Source organism: Centroberyx gerrardi, chromosome 6 (assembly GCF_048128805.1).
Source record: "Centroberyx gerrardi isolate f3 chromosome 6, fCenGer3.hap1.cur.20231027, whole genome shotgun sequence".
In the NCBI taxonomy this organism is placed as follows: domain Eukaryota; kingdom Metazoa; phylum Chordata; class Actinopteri; order Beryciformes; family Berycidae; genus Centroberyx; species Centroberyx gerrardi.
In genome coordinates this window covers 21,252,246-21,272,594 of record NC_136002.1, presented here as the reverse complement: position 1 = coordinate 21,272,594, position 20,349 = coordinate 21,252,246, and the positions used below count along the sequence as shown (strand labels likewise).

Sequence of the window (20,349 nt, the reverse complement as noted above, 5' to 3'; positions counted from 1 at the left end):
AACTCAGGCAGAGACACTGTGGGGGAACTGGGTGCGCTACTGGACGGAGGGAGGAGCAAAGTGGCCGCAAAAGGTCTATCTCTAGATCTGGGTCGAGAAATTAGTGCAAGTCTGTGGTGTTCGCCCGTCAACAGCCACTGAGACTGACGCAAGCTAGCGGAGGCAGGGGGACTGGCACGGACCAGAACAAACCTCTCAGCACACAATTGGAACAGGAAGCTAGGAAGGAAGGGGTCTTTCACCCAGAGGAAGACTGGCAAACTCATTGGGATTGTGACAAGACAGCCACACATGAGCTCCAGAGACCACCCATTGTAAGAGCATCAAACGCATGCACACACACACACACACAGAGAGAGAGAGAGACACACACACACACGCAGAGAGAGAGAGAGAGAGAGAGAGAGAGAGAGAGAGAGAGAGAGAGAGAGAGAGAGAAGAGAGAGAGAGAGAGAGAGATTGAAACCCTCTATTTCTTGGGTGAAGACCAAGAGTGTTGCTATTGCAATTGAAGTAAGATTAGGAGGGTGTGGGATTTTTTTTTGTATGGGCATTAAAAAGAAAGCGGAATTGAATATTTCACTTCTTCATTTTTTTTTTTTTTTAAGGAATTTCTCATTGCTTTATTCTTTATTCTTTACATGCACCAAAGTGAAAGGCGATAAGGATACTTTCAGAGGTAAGACTTCTGGATAAGACACCAGTCTAAGCTGGGTACAAAGACTTAATTTGTGTAACTCTTTTTGTAACTGTCCTAATTAACATTAGTCTGTACACCCTTAAACTGACTAAACTTTGAGAGTATGTCTTGGTTGCCGTAGCACCTGCTCCTGCACTGAATGCTATTCTAAGCTGTTAAGGTTTTCAATGTAAAGCCAGCACATTAAACAGATATAGTGGTATGTTTGTGACAAAGACAGGAGCAGAATTTGAAATGAACATCTAGTTAGTTGTTGGAGGCCTTGGCCACTATAAATTCACGGTATCTTTGCATTTCTGCCAGTAGACTAAATTGATGATCATTCCACCATTAATTGAATGTTGCATATTCGATAGCACTCTCGTCTAGACTGTGTTGCTAGCTGTTATTCAGTTTTCATGTGAAAAAGTTTTTGTTTTAAAGTAAGCTGCTCCTGAAGGCAGCAATGCCATTACTTGCTGGATCCAAAGACAAAAAGAGAACTGATCCCTGGGACAAAATACTGGTTATGGAAAAAGAAAAACAATTTTGGGTGGAAAATACAGTATGAGCCAGCTACTTCTATTTCAGTGAGACCAGCCAGCACACATACAGCTCAGCAGAACAAAAGGCTGTAAGCTTTCCATGTAACATAGTTTCTCTTGATATCATTCATTTTACAGTGTTCTCTCTCTCTTTCTCTCATTTTATCATCTCTCCTCACTCTTTTCTCCTCTCTCTCACTCCTCCAAAGGTCCACCAAAGTTGGGAAGATGAACAGCACCCTGTCCAATGCCTCCATCAAGTGTGTTCGCGATACCAGTGTGACAGCTGTGGTTTTCCCCTGTCTATACAGCATCCTCTTCGTAGTGGCCCTGGTACTGAATTCCCTGGCTGCATGGATCTTCTTCAATATCCCCAGCACCTCCACATTTGTGGTCTTTCTAAAAAATGTGGTGAGACCAAGGGTTTTGTTTTTGGAAATCCAGATACTGTTATTGCCAGTGCAGAACAATGGATAAAGAAAAAAATAACCTATGTGATTAACAAGAAACTCCTGCGTCAACAGGTGGTGGCCGACTTGCTGATGACCCTGACCATCCCTCTGAGGGTCCTAAGTGATGCGGGTGTGGGTTCCTGGCGTCTACGTGCCTTCCACTGCCGATACTCTGCGGTTCTCTTCTACATCACCATGTACATCAGCATCCTCTTACTGGGCCTCATCAGCCTGGACCGCTACCTGAAGATAGTCCGGCCCTTTGGGAAGTGCGCCCTGCAGAAGGTGCGGGTTGGTCAGGCCTTGAGCGCGGCCGTCTGGGTGGTCATGTTATCTCTAGCGCTGCCCAACGTCATTCTGAGCGACCAGACGCCGCTGATTTCTGGAGGCAAACTGAAGTGCTCCTCCATGAAGAGCAAAACTGGCCTGCTCTGGCATGAGGGATTCAACTACTTCTGTCAGGTAGCAACTGATTAATATAACACTGTGATATCACTCAATTTAAATGTTGTGCTCTATTCCTATATAATTACAGAGTTATTAAAATGTTGACACAACAACTTGACTTTGTATTACTCAACTCCAACTGATTAAATGCCACAGTAGTCATATGTGAGAAAAGTTATGTTCACGACATTTGAGTGAATGCTTTGTTGAGTGTTGTGTTGGTGTTTGTTGTGTCCAGGTGGTGTTCTGGGGCACACTGGCTCTGATGGTGGTTTGCTACACCTTCATCAGCAGGAAGGTGTATGAGTCATACAGAGCCTCTAAGAGCAGCTCTAAAGCAGCCAGCCGCCGGACCAAAGCCAAGGTATTTGTGGTGGTAGGGGTGTTTTTCATCTGCTTCGCCCCCTTCCACTTCGCCCGCGTACCCTACACCCTGACCCAAACCCGGAACATGGCGAATCACTGCCGGGCGCAGAACGCACTCTACATCGCCAAGGAGACCACCCTCTGGCTGTCGGCCACTAATGTGTGCCTGGACCCGCTCATCTACGTGTTCCTGTGCAGGGTGTTTAGGAGACGACTGACAGCCACGCTCAAACGCAAGCCCCTCCCACAAGATGCCATGGAGTCTCCCACGGCAACCTCAACTCAGCTGGAGATGTCACAGATAGTCCACAGTAACAGAATGTCATATAATGGCTCGCCTTAGCAACCCACTGGACAATGACAATGACAGCTGGACACAATGTGTAACTATAATTGTCTCATCCCATCAAAGGCAACATAAGACACTGCCTGAAGCAATGTGGCAGTTTTACTTGTAATTTTTTTATCTAGATAACAAAGATTGTGAAAATTCTAAAATCTAAAACTAATACAAGAAGAAGAAATCAATCAAATGGACAATGTATGTAATGACTGCAATGCAGTGTTATATGTGTTCTTTAATCAACAAATAAATTCAGTCATTCATTCATTCAAGCATTGTGTGTAACAGAAAAGGGTGAAAAGTGTCCAGAGGCAGTCATAAAGGTTCATGCCAACGATGGTTAATGGGCCCCCTCACTGCAACACCACACGACTGCACAAGAGAATAGCAAAAGTATTTTTGATACAGATAGCACTTCTGCCACGTTTGCTAAGTCATCCGATACATTTCCTCAACTCTGCTTACTATCATTTCTGACTTCCTTCACTCTAATCTTGTTCACACTGTACTTTCCCTTTGCATCTCTTCAGCAGAATGGGAAACAACTTGACAGTGCATATTCTCTAATGATTGCACCAGAAGAACAATGTGACCAAGGACTGAAAGATAACACAATGTGCAGGAAACAAAGGACTGCAATGGACAATGCTAATGTAAACTTATGTGAATTATAGGTCTAATATTAATATTTCCCATACTGCTACTACATACTGTATGGTGTTCAAGTTGTATGATGGAATTTGAAAGATTATGGTTGAATTAAATTTTTAATTAAAGCAGTGTTTCACATCTGGTAAAATAGTGTGTGGCTTAACCTTTACAGATGCTGAGCACCAGCAGTAACAGACTGACCATTGTGCCTTATTATAGTCTTTTTGATGACTAGATCTGTGACCAAAGACAAATGTTTCCACAGCCATTCACTTATATGAAAACTGTGAAGGTTTTAGTTAAGTAGCTAGGCTGTATGAGTTCAATTTGAAGGTTGCCAATTCCCAATTCTGGCCTACTGTGCAATAAACTCACTAGCAAAGTAGTCCATAGATAGATAATTACACCGTATTAAGATAAACGTGAATGAGGTTGAACAGCAGAGGGCAGTAGATCCTAAAATGTTACTATGTGGGTAGATTAGTCTCCATGCTGTGAAAAGGTGGCTTTTCTGATAGCTAACCACAAGAAAAACAATCATTTATTCAAGAGATCAATTTCACATTTTGATGGAAACTTCAGAGTGCCTGCACCAATAAGAAAGGATGGCCTTATAATGGAGGGTAAACCCACCTAAACTTGGTTTAACTACCATAGGCTGACATAAATATTTATGACAGGAATTCATAGTTTACACCATGTAAGTGGTATCAAACTACCTACAGTATGAGGGTAGAGACTTTAAGGGGAAAAAATAATTGAATAATTAATAATTGATTTTTGTTTATAATGGTGATTGTTTGCCTTATAGTAATCACTGACTGAAGGTCATATTTTACCCACCTTTTTATTCACCACAGCATCACTGATGATCAATAACTGAAACCAGGGACTTGATCAACGGACATTAGGCTCCCATTGCTCTGCTGGAGATTAGGTGTTACAACAGATCTAAACTCAGAACCAAGCCGCCCAGCAAGGCTGTAAGCATGGCAAGGATGTAGCCTATTATTCATAATAATATTGCAATAGCGTCTGATTAATTTTTGAATTGAACAAGGAAAGAGGAGAAAAAAATATAGAACGGGAATAAATTGACTTTTTCCGACACCGCAACACCCCGGAGACGGGTTTCGGGACAGTCACAAACTGGTTCTGCAGGATTAATGTCACCTCCCACCTGATTTACGATGGTGTCTGCATGCGGGTCTGATTAATGTAATAATGAAATATGATCTTCCTCCATCCCACTCTCTGTCGCCTACGACACAGGCTGATATTTGGGCAGGAAATTAATGAGCTACAGAGCGGTCGGAGCGGTGACTGGAGCCGGGGGAAGGACCGTTCGTCACCCTCAGATTAAATCCTCTGACAGATGACCCCGCAGGAGTGAATTATGAGAAATTCTAAATGACATTCATGGAAATTAAATAAACCCTGGAGATAGTGCCGCCTAGCAGTAGGCCCTATGCTCAGAAACAAGGCGCAGACAGAAAAAGGCGAAATAAATGGGCTACAGAGGGCAGCTGGTTGTGAGGGTTGGCAATTGCAAATGACAGTGGATGTTTGAGGAGACCTGATGAAACAAATTGGCACAGTCAATTTGCATGTCAGAGAAACCTGACAAGCTGCATGTCAGTGATGCCATTATAGGGCAGTAACCCTATAGTTTCAGTGGTTCAGTTTCAGCGATGCCTTAAACTTTTGTTTAAGGTCAGAAGAGTCATTCTTACATTGTCCAATTTGCTAACTTGAATGAAATAAGAGTGAAAGTGAACTAAAAAAAACTAAAAAACTAATTTGGCCAGAGACACCTGCTGCCAAATGAGCTTCACTTGGTTGCAGCTGACTGCTCAGTGTGACGTGGTGGTAAGGAAAGGAGAAGCAGACAATGCCACCTTGGGAATTTCACAGATAGGAGACTAAATACCCAAAGTAGTATGCATAGGTTCACCCAATAAGGAAGACAGAGACGTGTTTTCAAATAAATAAAATGAAATGAAATGAATGAAATAAGACTGCCATAAACTATTATGTTGCAGTAGAAAAATAGACAGTTTATTCAATGACACAATATCTTCTTTTAATCACACTACTTCTAGTCTCTGGATAAAACTAGGACAATTATTAAAACTACAGTAAGATAGAGCACTAGAGTGGGTGAGGGCCGCTAAAGCGGGGTAGACTAGGAGGGCGGAAGCTCAAAGGGTGCAATACTCAAATCGTGTAACCACAGCAAAACCAAGTTAAACCACAGTAAAATCAAGCTGCAAGGTGCCCAGTGCTTGTACTCAGCATGCAGTGAAGGGACCGGACTAACCCCCACCAGGGCGGCACTCAGCTCCACTGTAGAATCCCACTAAAATCTCCTAAAACACATGTCCCAGGGGGGAAATACACCAGTTGGTTCACAAACTATTACAATTTGTACATTGGTAAGCAGCACTGAACACACTTTTAAACTAAGAACAGAACTCAGGCAAAACAGCAGCAGTGGCAGGGGCCAATAAAGAGACATAACATTAATAAGGTTCCATGCCAACCATAGACCGAAAAATACTTTAACTTTCATGGGCCGATAACAATCAGAGTCGTACCTCAGCTGAATGACCGTCTGCTACTACCCAAAGTAGACATGGGGAATGGCCACCATAAGGAAAGCTAAGCATCTACAAAGAAAATAGGTTAAAGGAATTAAAACCACAAAACATGCTAAGGGCCATGTAGCATGACACTAGCTCCCTACCTACCTCAAGGTGGGAAATGAAATACAAAGACCACAGCAGGGGGAAACATTGGCTCCACAGGCAGAGGAGTGCCCACAAGTACCAAACTAGCTCCTATAAATACTACCTGCGCTGATTGAAAGATTGCTAGTGGGAGGAGTTGTCGCTACCACATATGGGATCCTACTACCATATGGATCCCACTAGGGATGCAGTGGAATCCAGTCAGGAACAGTGCTCCCTGCTACATCAGCAAAGATCTTATCGCCTATGTTTTACAAGATAGCCTAAATCAATAGTCTACAAAAAATAGCCTCAATCAGCTACAGTTGTTTATGGTCTGAGCTGGTGTTTGATGAGCACTGCTGGTCTTTTGATGATTTTAGCTGGGCAGAGATAGACCAGCTATGACCAGCATAAAAGTGTCCAAAATATATACTAAGCTCACCTGCAGCTCAGAACATGACCAGCATATTATTTATTTATGTATTTAGGCTATTTATTTTTTGTTCGGCAGAGAAAATGGGCTTCTATCTCAAAAACGTATTTTTTTTTAATCTGCATATTATCAATGCTTTGTGTGTATGGACCAAGTAAACCGTTTTAACAGACATATGAGAAACATTTGGCCATATCTCACAACATTTCCACCAGTGTTGGATTACAATAGGCCTGTTATTACTTTCCTTAATGAGTTAAGGAAATACTATCCAACACCAATTACAGTAACTGTATTCCAGTCCCAAAATACATGTCGTCAGCCTACTTCTTTTGTTCATCTACGTTACCCCAACCCCTTCAATATCAGACTAGATGAATCCTAAACTGTAGTTCACAGCATCCCTGATTCAGTTTCCTCAGTTATTCATTTTCCTCTGATATTAAGCTAGTTTAGATGGGAGGCAGAAAACTCCGACTGAACGTATTCCCGCTAGGCTACTTCTAATGTTATCGAGCCAAAGGATGACAAGAAAACATCGCTTATCAACGGGTTAACGCTAACTTTACCATCCACAGGATCTATACTATCTTGATTTTTGAAGGCAAGATAGGATGCAACCGCAAATTTAGGGGGTGTAACGGTAAGTAAAACCCATAAAAACGATAGTGCAATGAATTACTGCTCTCAGGGGGTTATAGGTAAAGTAGCGTCCTACAATTGTAAACGAGTACGAGTAATGGGTTAAAATGCATTACTTTTTTTAACGAGCCTAGCTCCAGCGGGCAGCAGTCAGCTGAGCTTCCGCAGACTGGATGCTAGTGCTAGCGCTTGGCTAGGCTAACGTCACGGTCACGTGGCATGCTGGCCGAGTCATATGATCGATCGTCTACGTCTTCTTCGCTGCCTTCTACTTTTCCCCCACAGCTGACTCCCAAACAAACGAATATGGCGGATGTGGAGGAGCGGCGGAGCCTGTTGGGAGATGAGGACGATGCGTCTTCCTCGGGCCAGCAGAGTGCCAGAGGACCCGGCAGACCGTTGCGGCCCATCTGCGACCCGAGCCACTTACTGCACCGCATCGTTGTCCTGCTTTTCATGTGCTTCTTGGGATTCGGTGAGCAGAGAAGGGCTTTAACTTCCCTAAGTATCCCGACCGGCTGTTGCTGAGATTTGAACACTGCACTGAAGTTTGATATATTGAATTGTGTATATTTTGACAAAGTAGGCAGCTTATAACAACCTTATACCCTTTACTCATGTAATGAAATACATTAATTAGGCTATATCAACATTAATGAAGTTGACGTGACTTTGTTCCAGGAAGCTACTTCTGTTATGATAACCCGGCTGCACTGCAGACTCAAGTCATCCAGGTAATTCAGCCTTAAACTCGACTCTGTAAAGGCAAAGTTGTAAGTTACACCAAATCACTACGCCGTAATATAAGGGTTCTCATTTTTTCATCATGTCAAGCACCCTGAATATAGACACAGACCCCGATTTGGTAAAGATTTCTCCAGGAACCCCATCCAAGAGTATTTTTTTTGCCTGTAAGTGGAACACAGCAGTGGAGAGAGTGAAGCCTATGATCCAAATAGTCCAGCCAGAACAATGAAATGAAACTAATCCTCATTTTTGCTGCCATAATAAATCAAGCATCAGCTTTTGTTCCCTTTAGTCCACAAACTATACCCTCTCCATTTCACACGTAGGCTATAATGGTGACATTATACACAATGCAACCTGGAACTGTTGGAACGATTGATTAAAACCTGACTTCATTCCTCCCTGACTGTCCCAGGATATGAAGTTGAACACCGCTCAGTTCATGCAGCTGTATGCTTGGTACTCCTGGCCCAATGTGATTCTCTGCTTCTTGGGGGGATTCCTACTTGATCGGGTCTTTGGCATCAGGTAAGAGGACCACTGGGACACAGTTTAGTATGTGTTTAGGCATATTCAACTTCAGTGAAAGTGAAAGTGTTGCACAACTTTTCTGGTCCTTTTGGTCAATGCCATCTATTTTTTTTTTTTCTTTTCCTAGGCTGGGAACTATCATCTTTTCCCTCTTTGTCTGTGTTGGACAGGTAGGCTTGTTTTGGTAGTTAGATGCAAGGAAAGGTATTCAATGTGAGATGAATGTGAGATGTTGTAGAAATGGCTATTTGAAACCTTTCCCATTTTATTTTCTCATACTTTTTCCACCCTTTTCACAGGTGATATTTGCTACTGGAGCGTTGGTAAATCGTTTCTGGTTGATGGAAGTTGGACGGTTTGTGTTTGGGTGAGAATTGTCATTTTGTTTAAAACCTATGAAGTTTCCCACCATAATCTCACAACATTACAAAGGGTACGCAAAATGACTGTGTTTACATACTGGTGGCCAATTCTGGACACCCATAGCCAAATCTGCCACACACTCTTTGATATGAAATCTCATCTCTTTTAGCTTCTCAAATATGTATGATTTCATGTCACATGCCTTTCGTCAGGAAGCTCTTAAAAAAAAAAAGACTGGAACCCACATCAGAGAGTGTGTCCTGGAGTGGCCACCGGTACATTCCACCATAAACGGCCATGAAAATCTTAGGCTCCAGATTGGTCTAGAATTACCACATGGCTTAAACGCTCCCCTCCCTAACGTATGTTCTTTTCCCGGGTAGAATTGGAGGAGAGTCCCTGGCTGTGGCCCAAAATACCTATGCAGTCAACTGGTTCAAAGGAAAGGAGCTCAACCTGGTGTTTGGCCTACAGCTTAGCATGGCCCGACTGGTAAGCACATATCGAATGGAACAATGTAGTTGTGCCTTTTCTTGATCATAATCATTAGCAGTGAGTCTATTATAGAAAATACATGTCATCGATAGAATGAATTTATGCTGTGTGGTGTCCTTTCGCCCCCCTTTCCTCCTCGTCTCAAGGGCAGCACAGTAAACATGAACATCATGGGCTGGGTATACAGCAAAGTCGGCGACCTCGTTGGCTCTCCAGGATACACCACACTAGGCGCGTCACTCATGATAGGTAAAGTGTGCGTGTAGTAATAGTATATGCTTTCCTCTTTGCTTGTGGTATGTGTCATTGAAGGAGAATAACTGAGATTCACAAGTCTTAAACATTAAGACTCGGCTTACAAGTGCTGGATCTCTCTGTCTCTGTCAGAGATACTAGATCCTTTTTCTGTAACTAATGATCTCAGATAACGCAGCCAGTAGAGAGACAGAGAGAAGTGGGAAAGAGAACTAAAAGTGCTGCTGGCTGTCATTGATGAATCACACAAGTAGAAGCAGTGTCAGTTCTTGTGGTTTCCTCCAGTTCTTTCTTCGTTTTTTGCTTCCACTTTGGCACACCTTCCAGTTGTGTGTTTATTGGTATATAATGTCCCCATTGCCGTTGTTAAAAGTTAATCTGCAAGATATGATTGAGATACCCTCAAATGGACAATAGAATAAACCAGCAATTGCCAGGGCCCTTGTTTGAACTCCTTGATAATCTTATCACCTAAGTATAACAGGAACTGAGTATTTGTTCCTTTGGTTTTTTGTTGAGTCCATACTTCTTTCTGTCTTTCATTTCCATTTCCTTCTCTTTATTCCCTTAGCTTCAGTAACCTGTTTGTTGTCTCTAATCTGTGCCTTGGTCTTGGGGTTCCTTGACAAAAGAGCAGAGAAGATCCTCCACAAAGAGCAGGGCAAAACAGGTGAGGTATTCCAACATCATGTTGTTTTTCCTCTGTTTTTTCCTCTTTGACCCATACCTGTCAATAAGTACATTGTCACTGTTGACCCCAACAGTGACGTAAGGCCACGTTGTGTTTTTGTTGTTATCTATAACCTCTCTGTTCACATGTTTCAACACTTTCTGTGGTGTGGTGTGGTTTCTTAGGGGTGAGGGGGGGTCAGCTCAATTTGGGGCGTAATGGTGAATTTTCACTCTGAGAATTATTGACTTGCTATTATCAGAGAGGCTGTGCTCCAGCAGATATACTGAATAACTTGTGTGATGATGTTACAGCAAAACGTTTTGGAGATGCCTGTTCTTTTTCACAGTTGTTTAAAAGGAATTTGCCCTCAAACTGATCTGTGTGTGTTTGAACCCGCATGCATGTTAGGTGAGGTGATCAAGCTGACAGACGTGAAGGACTTCCCCTTCCCCCTGTGGCTCATCTTCATCATCTGTGTGGGCTACTACGTGGCCATCTTCCCCTTTATTGGACTGGGACAGTGAGTAGCGCATCATTGCCGTCTCACTAAAAATCCTCTTTCTCCCAGAGGTCCTGGCATGTCCTTGTATTACTCTAGTAATGGAGCCTAGATGCAACTTGTCTATTTAAGTCAAGACAGTCGGTGTTCACAGTGTTTCCCTTGACAGCTCCAGCAACAATAGTTTATTGGCAGGCGAACTCAGTGCATGGTATTCGTTTTGTATAGGGAGTAGCACCAATTATTCCTTAGGCAGTCAGACCGGACCTGCTTGGTTGTTGGTTTTGGATTAGTACAATGTAATGGTTTTTGTTCTAAGTCTTTATTCATTCTTTAATTTCATATGCTTAAATAATGAAGCACATTATTTGGCTAAGCGCCTGCTGAAAATATCTTAATTGTCACTCCTTGTATGAATAAAGAATAGAATTCTCTCCCCAGACGAGATAGCATAATCCTCAAAGTGTGTGGGAGGAATAACAGAAAGACCCTCATCAAATCAGTACAATGCCTGTGTCTGATGTAAGATTCAACAGTGCAACCTTACAAAGCTGTGTTTTCATAGAAGCACAGAGCGAGGGAGAGGGAGTCAGATGTGGGAAAGAGGGAGACAAATGGGTTGGCAGAGAAAGAAACCAATTGAGCCTTGATGGGCTATCATAACCCACATTTCCTTCACTGAAAGGCACTCTCACATCACTTAGCAACTGACATGGTTTTTCCACAGAGGGTCAATACTTACAGAGCAAATAGATGTTATGCAAATGGGGGGAAACAATGTATGCAATACCGAGCCACCTGCTGCAGGAGCCAACTCAATATCTCCTACCCTGGTGGCCACTTCAATATCAAGGCTATGCAGCACTCTGCAGTGTGTCTGTGAGCCCCACTGTGGTTTTCTTTCTCATCTTGTCCTTTGTAATTACAGGGTTTTCTTCATTGAAAAATTCAACTTCTCCCCAGCTGAAGCCAGAGCTATCAACAGGTAACTCAGATCAGGTGTGATAGACTGTTAAAGGAAAAATCCACCCTAAAACACTTTAACACTGTTAAAAACAGATATTGGTGATGTGACTTGCATTTCTGGGCCCATTTTATTGTTTGGTGGTGTATTTTTCATATTTACATGGATGACTGGCCACACAATATTTCCAGTGCAGCTACAATGGAGTTTGATAGCAGGAAAATATTCTGCTATCTGAAACATCAGCGGTAAGCATCAGGTTTTGGTGCCAATCCCTCCGTCAAAGAGCAAAAGCTTCGTTCTAGACTCACCATTTTGCACCAGCGCTCAACAATCATACAGGGAGGAATCCATTGTGGAAGAGGCAGAGATAGCAATTTTTCCATCGACAGCTGAAGTAGACAAAGCAGGTTGAGGGAAAAGTGGGTCCAACAAAAAAGGTAAATTGCAACACTTACTCAGAAAATATCTCTTGGAGTGCATTGAACATCACAGCTTGATGAGATATATATATATATATATGTATATATCCTACTATAAAATGAGGAAAACTCTGTCCGTCCGTCTGCCCTCCCGTCTGCATCCATTTTGCTCCTCAACGGGTTGGCCAATCAATCTGAAACTGCACATGGGCATTGAGCATTGGCATAGGCAGGGACTGACGGAGCTGATTTTTCCATTTTCCCAAATTTACGCTCTTTATGTGCCTTTTTGGCAAGTCTGCGCGGAGTTGTGGCGCGCGCATCCCCGGAAGTCTGCACATAGTTGTGGCGCGTGCATCCCCGGGTATGGACTAGTGTGTGTGTGTGTGTGTGTGTGTGTATATATATATATATATATATATATATACATACTGTATATACTGTATATATATATAACAGTGTAAGAGTATCTGAGGGTGGAATTTTCCATTAAAAGATATTAATGCTCAGTTGATATTCATTTACTCTTGATACCCTCCCCCTGTTCTTCTCTCCCTTGCCATCCTCTGTACACTCGTTACTCCCTCTAACTTCTTCTACTTCTTTTCCTCTCTCCATTCCTTCACCTCTTCCTATCCCTCTCTCTCTCCCTCAGTATCGTGTACATCATCTCAGCCCCTGCATCTCCTATACTGGGCTTCATGGTTGATAAGATAGGGAAGAATGTGATCTGGGTGATGTGTGCCGTGGTCACCACACTCGCTGCTCACATGATGCTGGCCTTCACCTTCTGGAACCCCTGGATCGCCATGGTAACGCCCGCCTTCCACCTTAGTCGCTTGAGGATATTAGAAGTTTGCATATAAGGGAATTAAAACACGGTTTGTATTTTCATTTGGGTGTGTGTGTGTGTATGTGTGTGCTTGTTTTTCAGTCCCTGTTGGGTGTGTCCTACTCCTTACTGGCCTGCGCTCTGTGGCCCATGGTGGCCTTTGTGGTGCCTGAACATCAGCTGGGGACGGCCTATGGCTTGTATGTACCGCTAATGTCATTGTCATGGCCTATATACTGATTGCTTAGCCTGTATACAGACTGTTTACTATCGTCGTCATTGTTTTTGGTTGATGATGATGATGGTCTCCCGCCTCCGTCCCCCAGCATGCAGTCAATCCAGAACCTGGGACTTGCTCTCATCGCCATGGCAGCAGGATCCATCCTAGACACCAGAGGATACCTCTTTTTGGAAGTGTTTTTCAGCGCCTGCATCTGCAGTCAGTAATCTGTGTTTGTTTTTATCTTTCAACCTCCTCTCAGACCCCTTTTGAATGACACAATAAATGATTCCCACATTCTCTCCATCCCCTCCTGCTTTCTTACAGTTGCACTGATGGCAGTGGTGATGCTGTACTTTGTGGATTATCTCCGAGGTAAGAGAAAAAGGCTGTAGCCGTCACATCTTCACACAACAATAAGAGTCAAGTATGCCTTTTGTATTCCACCAAGCCTTGATACCTCCCACTGTTCCACTTCTCTGCCTCTTGTCTGCTTTTTCTCTCCACATTGTCTTACATTTCCTCCCCTACCCACTCTTCTTCCTTTTCTTGTGTCACGTCTCTGCTCACTGTTTGTCAGTCTTTAGCACATACAGCCAGCTCTCTCACCACTCTCACACTCACTCTCTTCTTAATCTCTCCATCTCCTTCTCTTGCTCCAGGTGGAGATTTGAACCTGTCAGCCGCAGCCAGAGCCAGACTCCAGGAAGAAGCCACTTCAGACTCTGAGTGAGTAGCCTTGACCTTTCACCCTCCATTGCTCCTTTTCCACCCACATACCCAACAACTAGACTAGTGTCTCAGAAAGATCATGAAGAACCCACTCAAAAAAAACTCGAAAGAGGAGACCCACTCAAAAAGTGGCGCAAGCATATTTTGGATGAGAACACATGTATCTGTAACACGGCTTTACACTTTTAAGAGCCCATTATACTAAATTACTCTGGGTACGTCCTTAGCTGAACCTGCTGTATTCAATAAATCATTTGACAGCATGATTTTAAATATGATGATTATGGTGAAAGTGGTACCATGAACTCTCCAGTTCATGGAATTGTCCTTTTGTCCCATCAGCCACATGACTCGCATGTTGATGTTTAACCAAACTCTTCTGCTCTTCAGCCTATGACCTGACCATACACTGCTCAATATTGCAGCTTTGCACTGTGAAGTAAACCAAAAAGGCCAACCTGTCAATGGGTTCATGACAGGTGTTTTTTAAATTGAAATATATCAACCTTGACAAGCTGTGCAGAAATTTAACTTCTTGACTTGACATGACATGACCACTGTCATTAAGCAGTGTTTTTAGATTTTCAAAAATCATAAAGGGGAAATAGTGTATGATCGAGTTTACCCCACTTTTGCTGAGCAGCCCTCATTTGACGGGTCCATTTTGACAGTTTCCATGACAAAGGACTCTAGATTGATTCTCAGGATTTTCATAGCAGCCTATAGTCTTAGTTTCTGGCTTCTGAATTTGAAATTATGTAAACAGTATTATAACAATACTTACATATACTACATATAAATATTTCACACATTGAGTACACCTTTTTACTAGAATTAGTTACCAAAGGTTCCTGATAAATTTTTAATTTGGACTGCATCTTATGTTTAGCAGTCTATCCTTTTTATATTTGTTTGATTCTATCCTACTGGTAATTTTGAAAACATAATGATACATTTTCAAGGGTGCATTTTATTTGTGTAGGCTTTTTTGTCTATTTCTAATAATGTGATCATGTCCATGCATCTTGCTTTTGCCCGCAATGAAAGTTAGGCCTTGTCGTAAAAAGCTGCCATGAGGCAATTATCACTATCGATGTTGATCTAAACAAAGGGGCAATTCATTCTCTTATGTAAACAATATAGCTTTGAAGAGTTTGGAAACTGAGCTGCTGATGTTTTTTCTTAATGATTTGAATAGGCAACATAATCTAGGATGAGCAAGACAGACAAACAGGAAATATAGCACAGTAACAAACAGTCTTCAAATTAATATATTTTAGTCACCCTTCACACAGCTGAAAATGAGCTTTTTTTTAATATAACTAGCAGATATTACGTTTTTGTTGGTTCAGTTGGTTTTTAGCATTCCAATAATGGTCTCAGTGTGCCTTTGGTGGAACGGGAGGCGGAGGGGAGGGGGGAGCGTGAAGTGGCTGGCCGTCAGTTAACAGGTGGACAGCCCTCCTTCAGCTTACTCACTTTGGTTAGCTCTCCTGGTGTTAAAATGTGTAAAGTTGAAAACTCTGTAGTTGTCATGAGGGACAGGAATTGAGGCTACATGTTGTAATATGATGGCTAAGTATACAGAATAACATGCTGGTCTGTGATATTTTCCAGATGATGATGATGATGAGGGAACACACAGACATGGTCCTGGGCTTCGGAGCCAGCTGGCTGCACTGTCCTCCCCAGAGCTGTCAATCAACTGCCATGGGGCGGGACTGCACTACTGACTCCGCCCAGTGCTGTCATCTGTGGCTCTTCCCACCAGAACTCTGACTGTCTGGCCCAGGCTATTACATAGTTGTGTATTAATAGCTGATCGTCTCCCTATCAACACACTGACAAATCCCAGCTTGGGCACCACAGTCGCTCTCTGACTTCACATACTGACTCTCCTCTTTTTCACCGACTCTCCACCGACTCCTGTGTGTGTATATCACACTTCAGCATGACGTGTTTTTACTCTATTGAAGCCCCGGGAGAAACTTAAGATGCTTCAGAAGTGCTTTTAAAACGTTTTAAATGTCTGAATTGATCAGCAGATGATGAGACTCATATCCTTTGGAAAGACCCCTGATATAGCACATAGTTCTTGATTTATTACATGCTAATGCCACCCACAATATAGGAGGATTCCTGTATTACTTCAATTTTAATTTCTTTTATGTATATATGAGTCATTTGGGTATGTTTTAAATGTATTTTTATATAGCTTTTTATGTAAATTGTTTTCAGCAGGAGTCTGTTACTTGCCTTATTGCAGATATCACAGCAATCAATTTGTGTACATATCATTTGTCAGCATTTACAATAATTGCCAACCAAAATGTCCCTCTCTGGACTGTGCTTTTGCAAAGAGTGAGTTCATATTCAATTTTAATCATATGCATCATTGACCTTTTATGGTGGAGGATCTCAGAAAGAGCATAACTCTTTATTGTTGAAATCTTTATTGCTCAATTCTTTCATTTCTTTAATTCCTTTCTCTGCTCTCCGCTGGTTTTGGAGGTTCATAAAAATTTATTTTCTGTCACATCATCAAACCATACATTACTGTAACGATAAAAAAAAGATACAAAAAGGAGAGGGCCACACTTTTGATTGCACTTACCCGTGTAATGACATTCACTTTGTTACCCTCAACTTTTTAAAACTGTAGTTTATTAATGTGACCTTTTAAAGATGACCAGACTGGTAACTTGTGCAAGAATATTGTACAATATTGTAACATTGCCTAAAGATCTCTATGGGGGATTTTTTGGAATCTGTTCCATCAAATTATGTTTTGTAGATTGTGTTTAGTTCATTAATCAAGCTTGGGTAATTAATTTGTTGAAAGCACTGCCTCAAATCGTTGGTTGCTGTGCCCTCTCATCTGAATGGTTACATGAAAATATTCATGTATTCTGCTTTACTGTTGCCGCTTGAGTAATGTGGAGAGAGCTTTGTCTCCCTCTATTGCTATTGGGGTCACAGACCTGTAAATGCAAAACCTTCACTACCTCCGTTTGGAAAATTAGTCTTCAGCAAGACATTAAAGGACTGGAAAAAGTCCAGAAAGGACTAGAAGATGTTAAGTCATACAAAGATAAATGTTGTGACTGACATTCAAATGACTACAATATCACTGGTACTAACAGAAACATGCCACTTTCTTCACCCATCATTCATTTGGCACTATGGTATTGTGACTGCGGTGCAGTCTATGCTTAGATTGAGATTGGTTCTGGTCAACTGCCTGGTGTTAACTATCATTATGTTCAGAAATGGAGTTATTGGGAAAATAGAAGATCTTATCCTCGTCAAAATGAAAATGACAATGTAAAGAAAGCAAGTTTTTACATTTACCTTAGGTCTTTTTATTTGAACAAATTGACTTGATACTGGATTGTTCATGGAACAATTGCATTGAATTAAAAAATATTTTTGATGGAACCTGAATTCTCAGTGATTTTACAGCTTGTATTGTTTCTGCTGTCATAGTTTTTGTTGCAACAATTTCGGTGATTTCCCATTTGCTCAGTCTTGCACAACGTAGTTCATTAATTGTGCTGGTGATATTTACTTAATTGTGCTCATAATAGTGTTGGCGGTTGTGATGGTATTACGACATTATCATTACAGGATTAAGAGGTGGCCCAGTAAACTGTCAGAGGGTGAGCTTGCTAGACTGAAACCCATGTCTGCTTTTGGCCTACGCAACCGTTACCTCTCCAGGCTGGGAGCACAGGTACACACACACGCACACGCACACACACACACACACACAGCTACTGAATTGACTGCACGATTACACATGATCCAGATAGAAATCAATTTATTAATGTATTCAGCCTCTAATTGAGGCACTGGCAATACACCAGGCTTTTTTTGTATAAATTCTGGGCAGGCAGGAGTGTTGGTCTTACTGCTCCATATAATTCAACACAAGTGACTCTTTTCTATGTAATTACAGTAGCAGACACTGACTGTGGTCTTTTCCCCTCACTCAATCCCTCCTTTCCTCTCCTCTCCTCTCCCAGCTGCCAGACCATTGCTCTACCCATCTGTCATCACTCGCCCACAGGAGTGTTCTGAAGTGATGCACTTGATCCAGCTGTCTGTAAACACTGTAGCTCTGTGTCTTCACACAAGTATGCACTAAAAAGAAAGAGGATGCTTCCAAAGTGTCTTTTTTTGCACTATATATTTGTAGCACATATTTACCTTAAAGGTATTTATAACATTCACATGACTGACTATTGTTCTGGTTATTTAGACCTGTTCTTTTGCTAAATTTTAATTGTTTGTTAGGTGTTTTCGTGAGTTGTACTTTTCCACAGAAATTATTTTGGCCCACACTTGAGGATATTGTTTTATAGTATGTGGGTAACCACAATATCTATATACTGTTTTTTCAGAAGGTTTTTATAAAATTGGAAGATAGCACTTGGGTGTCTGGATGTTGTTTTAGGGTCTGAGACTTAACCCTGTGCAAACGACAGAGGGCACCAATTCGCCTCAATTGTTAATGTCAGGCTAGGCTACAATATCACTGCTTTTAATGCTTGTCTAGCCTAAATATTTGCCTTATGTTTATCAGTTCAGTTCTTTACCTTTGCTGCTTCACCTGGTTTTATAGGTTACAATAATCTGTATGCCTTCATGTAAGGCTGTAGTCGCACAAGTCAGGTACTTTTGTGACATGTTGGATGTTGACAATGACATATTTTTGATATATAAAATAATAAAATGAATTATTAAACACAGCTTGCAGACCACAGTATTTAATGAGAAGAGACTGGGCCTACTCTTCTGTTTGCTGTTTTTATAGCCCTCCGAGTTGTAAGAAGAATCACTGTTTAGGTTGACGAGACCGGTGATTTATCTATCCCCGGACCTGTTGGTGCTGCCTGCATCCACCAGACACACGGCGGGATGGACCCTCTTGGTCTTCCTCCACAGCCAGGCCTGGAGCTTCTTGCGGGACCGATCAGAGCCCCAGAAGTAGAGGAGTGGGTTTGCACAGCAGTTGAAACTGACGAGAGGCTTCCACACCTTGTAGGAGATCATGACCACGTTTAGAACACGACAGTCCCCGACCATGTAGACCCGCACAAACAAGTAGACTGTCCGAGCAACGTGATAAGGCACAAAACACAGCACAAACGTCAGACACACAACCAAGAGAGTGCGCATTGACTTGTTGCGCATCTTTGCTGTCCTGACATGAGAGATGCTGTCCGCGGCCCTATAATAAAGCGCCTTCAGCATGGAGCAGTAGCAGGTGATAATGACGAGAAACGGTAGCAGAAACCCCACTATGGTTAAAAACATCCCATAAGGGAAGTAAATATTAAATTGTCTGGGGTCAGTCATTTCAAAGCATACAGTCATGTTGTTGATGAAACCTGTGTGCGCAAAGACCAGTGTCGGTAATATCTCCGCCGTCGCCAGGACCCAAACCGAGCCCGACGCAAAAAGTGCGAGTTTTTTAGTCCTGAACCGCAGGGCGGCGATGGGGAAGCACACCCCGAGGAACCGGTACACGCTGACGCAGGTGAGGAACATCATGCTGCAGTGGAGGTTGGTCAGGAAGAAAAACCTGACGGCTTTGCAGATGATGTTGCCGAAGGGCCACGCGCCTCCCATGGCGTTGCTGATGATGAGCGGGGGCAAAGCCAATACGTAGAGGAGATCCGCCACGGCGAGGTTGGTCAGGTAGATGACCGTGCCGCTCCAGCTGCGGGTCCGCCAGCACACCGACCACAGCAGAGCCCCGTTCAAGCCCAGGCCCAACAGGAACACAATGCTGTAGGTCAGAGGGAGAAGGATCCTTTTGTAGTAATCCGACACGGGGCAGAGGTGGAAGTCCTCCATTCTTGTTCGTCACCAAACTGTAAGACCGAAGTGATTTGCATATGACCAGTAACAATATAGCAGGCCTACTTAGTTAACACATAACTTTGAGCGTGTGCCCTATAGGCTCTCCCCAGCGCCTCACCGATCTACAGCGCACCTAACCAATGTTGCGTAAAGAAGACGTGTGCCTAGTCCAAAAATTGCCAAATGCTCATGTGTTTGTTCAAGTTTTGCCTCCCTCCTATTCCCAGCCCACACCTGCCCAGTGTAAACCATTACAGTGGCATATCTAGGATTTGAGCAAATAGATAGGCGCACCGTGAGTCATTTCGCAGGTTGTGTACAATAGGAGATGTGATTGCCCTTCCCCGGGGAGAAGGCGCGCAGAATAATTACTGCTGTGATTAACGTTGATTGCCAAGTTAAATGACACCCTCAACACGCGCGGCGGACGCTGTATAAAGCGCGCACAGGCTCAGCAT

At 42.7% G+C, this 20,349-nt stretch overlaps 3 protein-coding genes across 5 annotated transcripts; 2 read left to right on the top strand and 1 right to left on the bottom strand.

Annotated features, from left to right (window-relative positions):
- Positions 1-154: 154 nt before the first annotated feature.
- Positions 155-3,605, top strand: LOC139933706 (P2Y purinoceptor 13-like). 2 transcript variants are annotated; one of them, XM_078284214.1, is made up of 4 exons: positions 155-314; positions 1,434-1,635; positions 1,749-2,138; positions 2,362-3,605. In XM_078284214.1, the coding sequence occupies exons 1-4, from the start codon at positions 292-294 to the stop codon at positions 2,830-2,832; spliced, it is 1,086 nt and encodes a 361-aa protein (XP_078140340.1). In that variant the 5' UTR covers positions 155-291; the 3' UTR covers positions 2,833-3,605. The 2 variants fall into 2 exon arrangements, with proteins under 2 accessions (XP_078140340.1, XP_078140341.1); XM_078284215.1 differs by lacking the exon at positions 155-314 and adding an exon at positions 496-679.
- A 3,984-nt stretch (positions 3,606-7,589) lies between these two features.
- Positions 7,590-18,755, top strand: mfsd1 (major facilitator superfamily domain containing 1). Of its 2 annotated transcripts, XM_078284340.1 has the most exons (17): positions 7,590-7,765; positions 7,972-8,024; positions 8,453-8,565; positions 8,696-8,738; positions 8,868-8,935; positions 9,315-9,423; positions 9,573-9,675; positions 10,253-10,356; positions 10,768-10,874; positions 11,782-11,838; positions 12,895-13,051; positions 13,174-13,271; positions 13,398-13,510; positions 13,619-13,666; positions 13,954-14,020; positions 17,651-17,756; positions 18,049-18,755. In XM_078284340.1, exons 1-17 carry the CDS (start codon positions 7,597-7,599, stop codon positions 18,106-18,108), a joined length of 1,575 nt encoding a protein of 524 aa, XP_078140466.1. In that variant the 5' UTR covers positions 7,590-7,596; the 3' UTR covers positions 18,109-18,755. The 2 variants fall into 2 exon arrangements, with proteins under 2 accessions (XP_078140466.1, XP_078140467.1); XM_078284341.1 differs by lacking the exons at positions 17,651-17,756; positions 18,049-18,755 and adding an exon at positions 15,641-17,390.
- A 134-nt stretch (positions 18,756-18,889) lies between these two features.
- Positions 18,890-19,885, bottom strand: LOC139933726 (P2Y purinoceptor 3-like). The gene has a single exon (XM_071927916.2). It carries the CDS (start codon positions 19,883-19,885, stop codon positions 18,890-18,892), a length of 996 nt encoding a protein of 331 aa, XP_071784017.1.
- Between the last annotated feature and the right edge of the window lie 464 nt (positions 19,886-20,349).

Excerpts from the sequence above, each read along its gene's own strand:
- LOC139933726 (XM_071927916.2), bottom strand. The coding sequence starts at position 19,885 with ATGGAGGACTTCCACCTCTGCCCCGTGTCGGATTACTACAAAAGGATC.
- mfsd1 (XM_078284340.1), top strand. The coding sequence starts at position 7,597 with ATGGCGGATGTGGAGGAGCGGCGGAGCCTGTTGGGAGATGAGGACGAT. Across the intron at positions 8,025-8,452 it reads TGCAGACTCAAGTCATCCAG|GATATGAAGTTGAACACCGC; the intron begins GTAATTCAGCCT and ends TGACTGTCCCAG. Across the intron at positions 10,357-10,767 it reads AGCAGGGCAAAACAGGTGAG|GTGATCAAGCTGACAGACGT; the intron begins GTATTCCAACAT and ends ATGTTAGGTGAG.
- LOC139933706 (XM_078284214.1), top strand. The coding sequence starts at position 292 with ATGAGCTCCAGAGACCACCCATT. Across the intron at positions 315-1,433 it reads AGCTCCAGAGACCACCCATT|GTCCACCAAAGTTGGGAAGA; the intron begins GTAAGAGCATCA and ends ACTCCTCCAAAG. Across the intron at positions 1,636-1,748 it reads TGGTCTTTCTAAAAAATGTG|GTGGTGGCCGACTTGCTGAT; the intron begins GTGAGACCAAGG and ends CTGCGTCAACAG.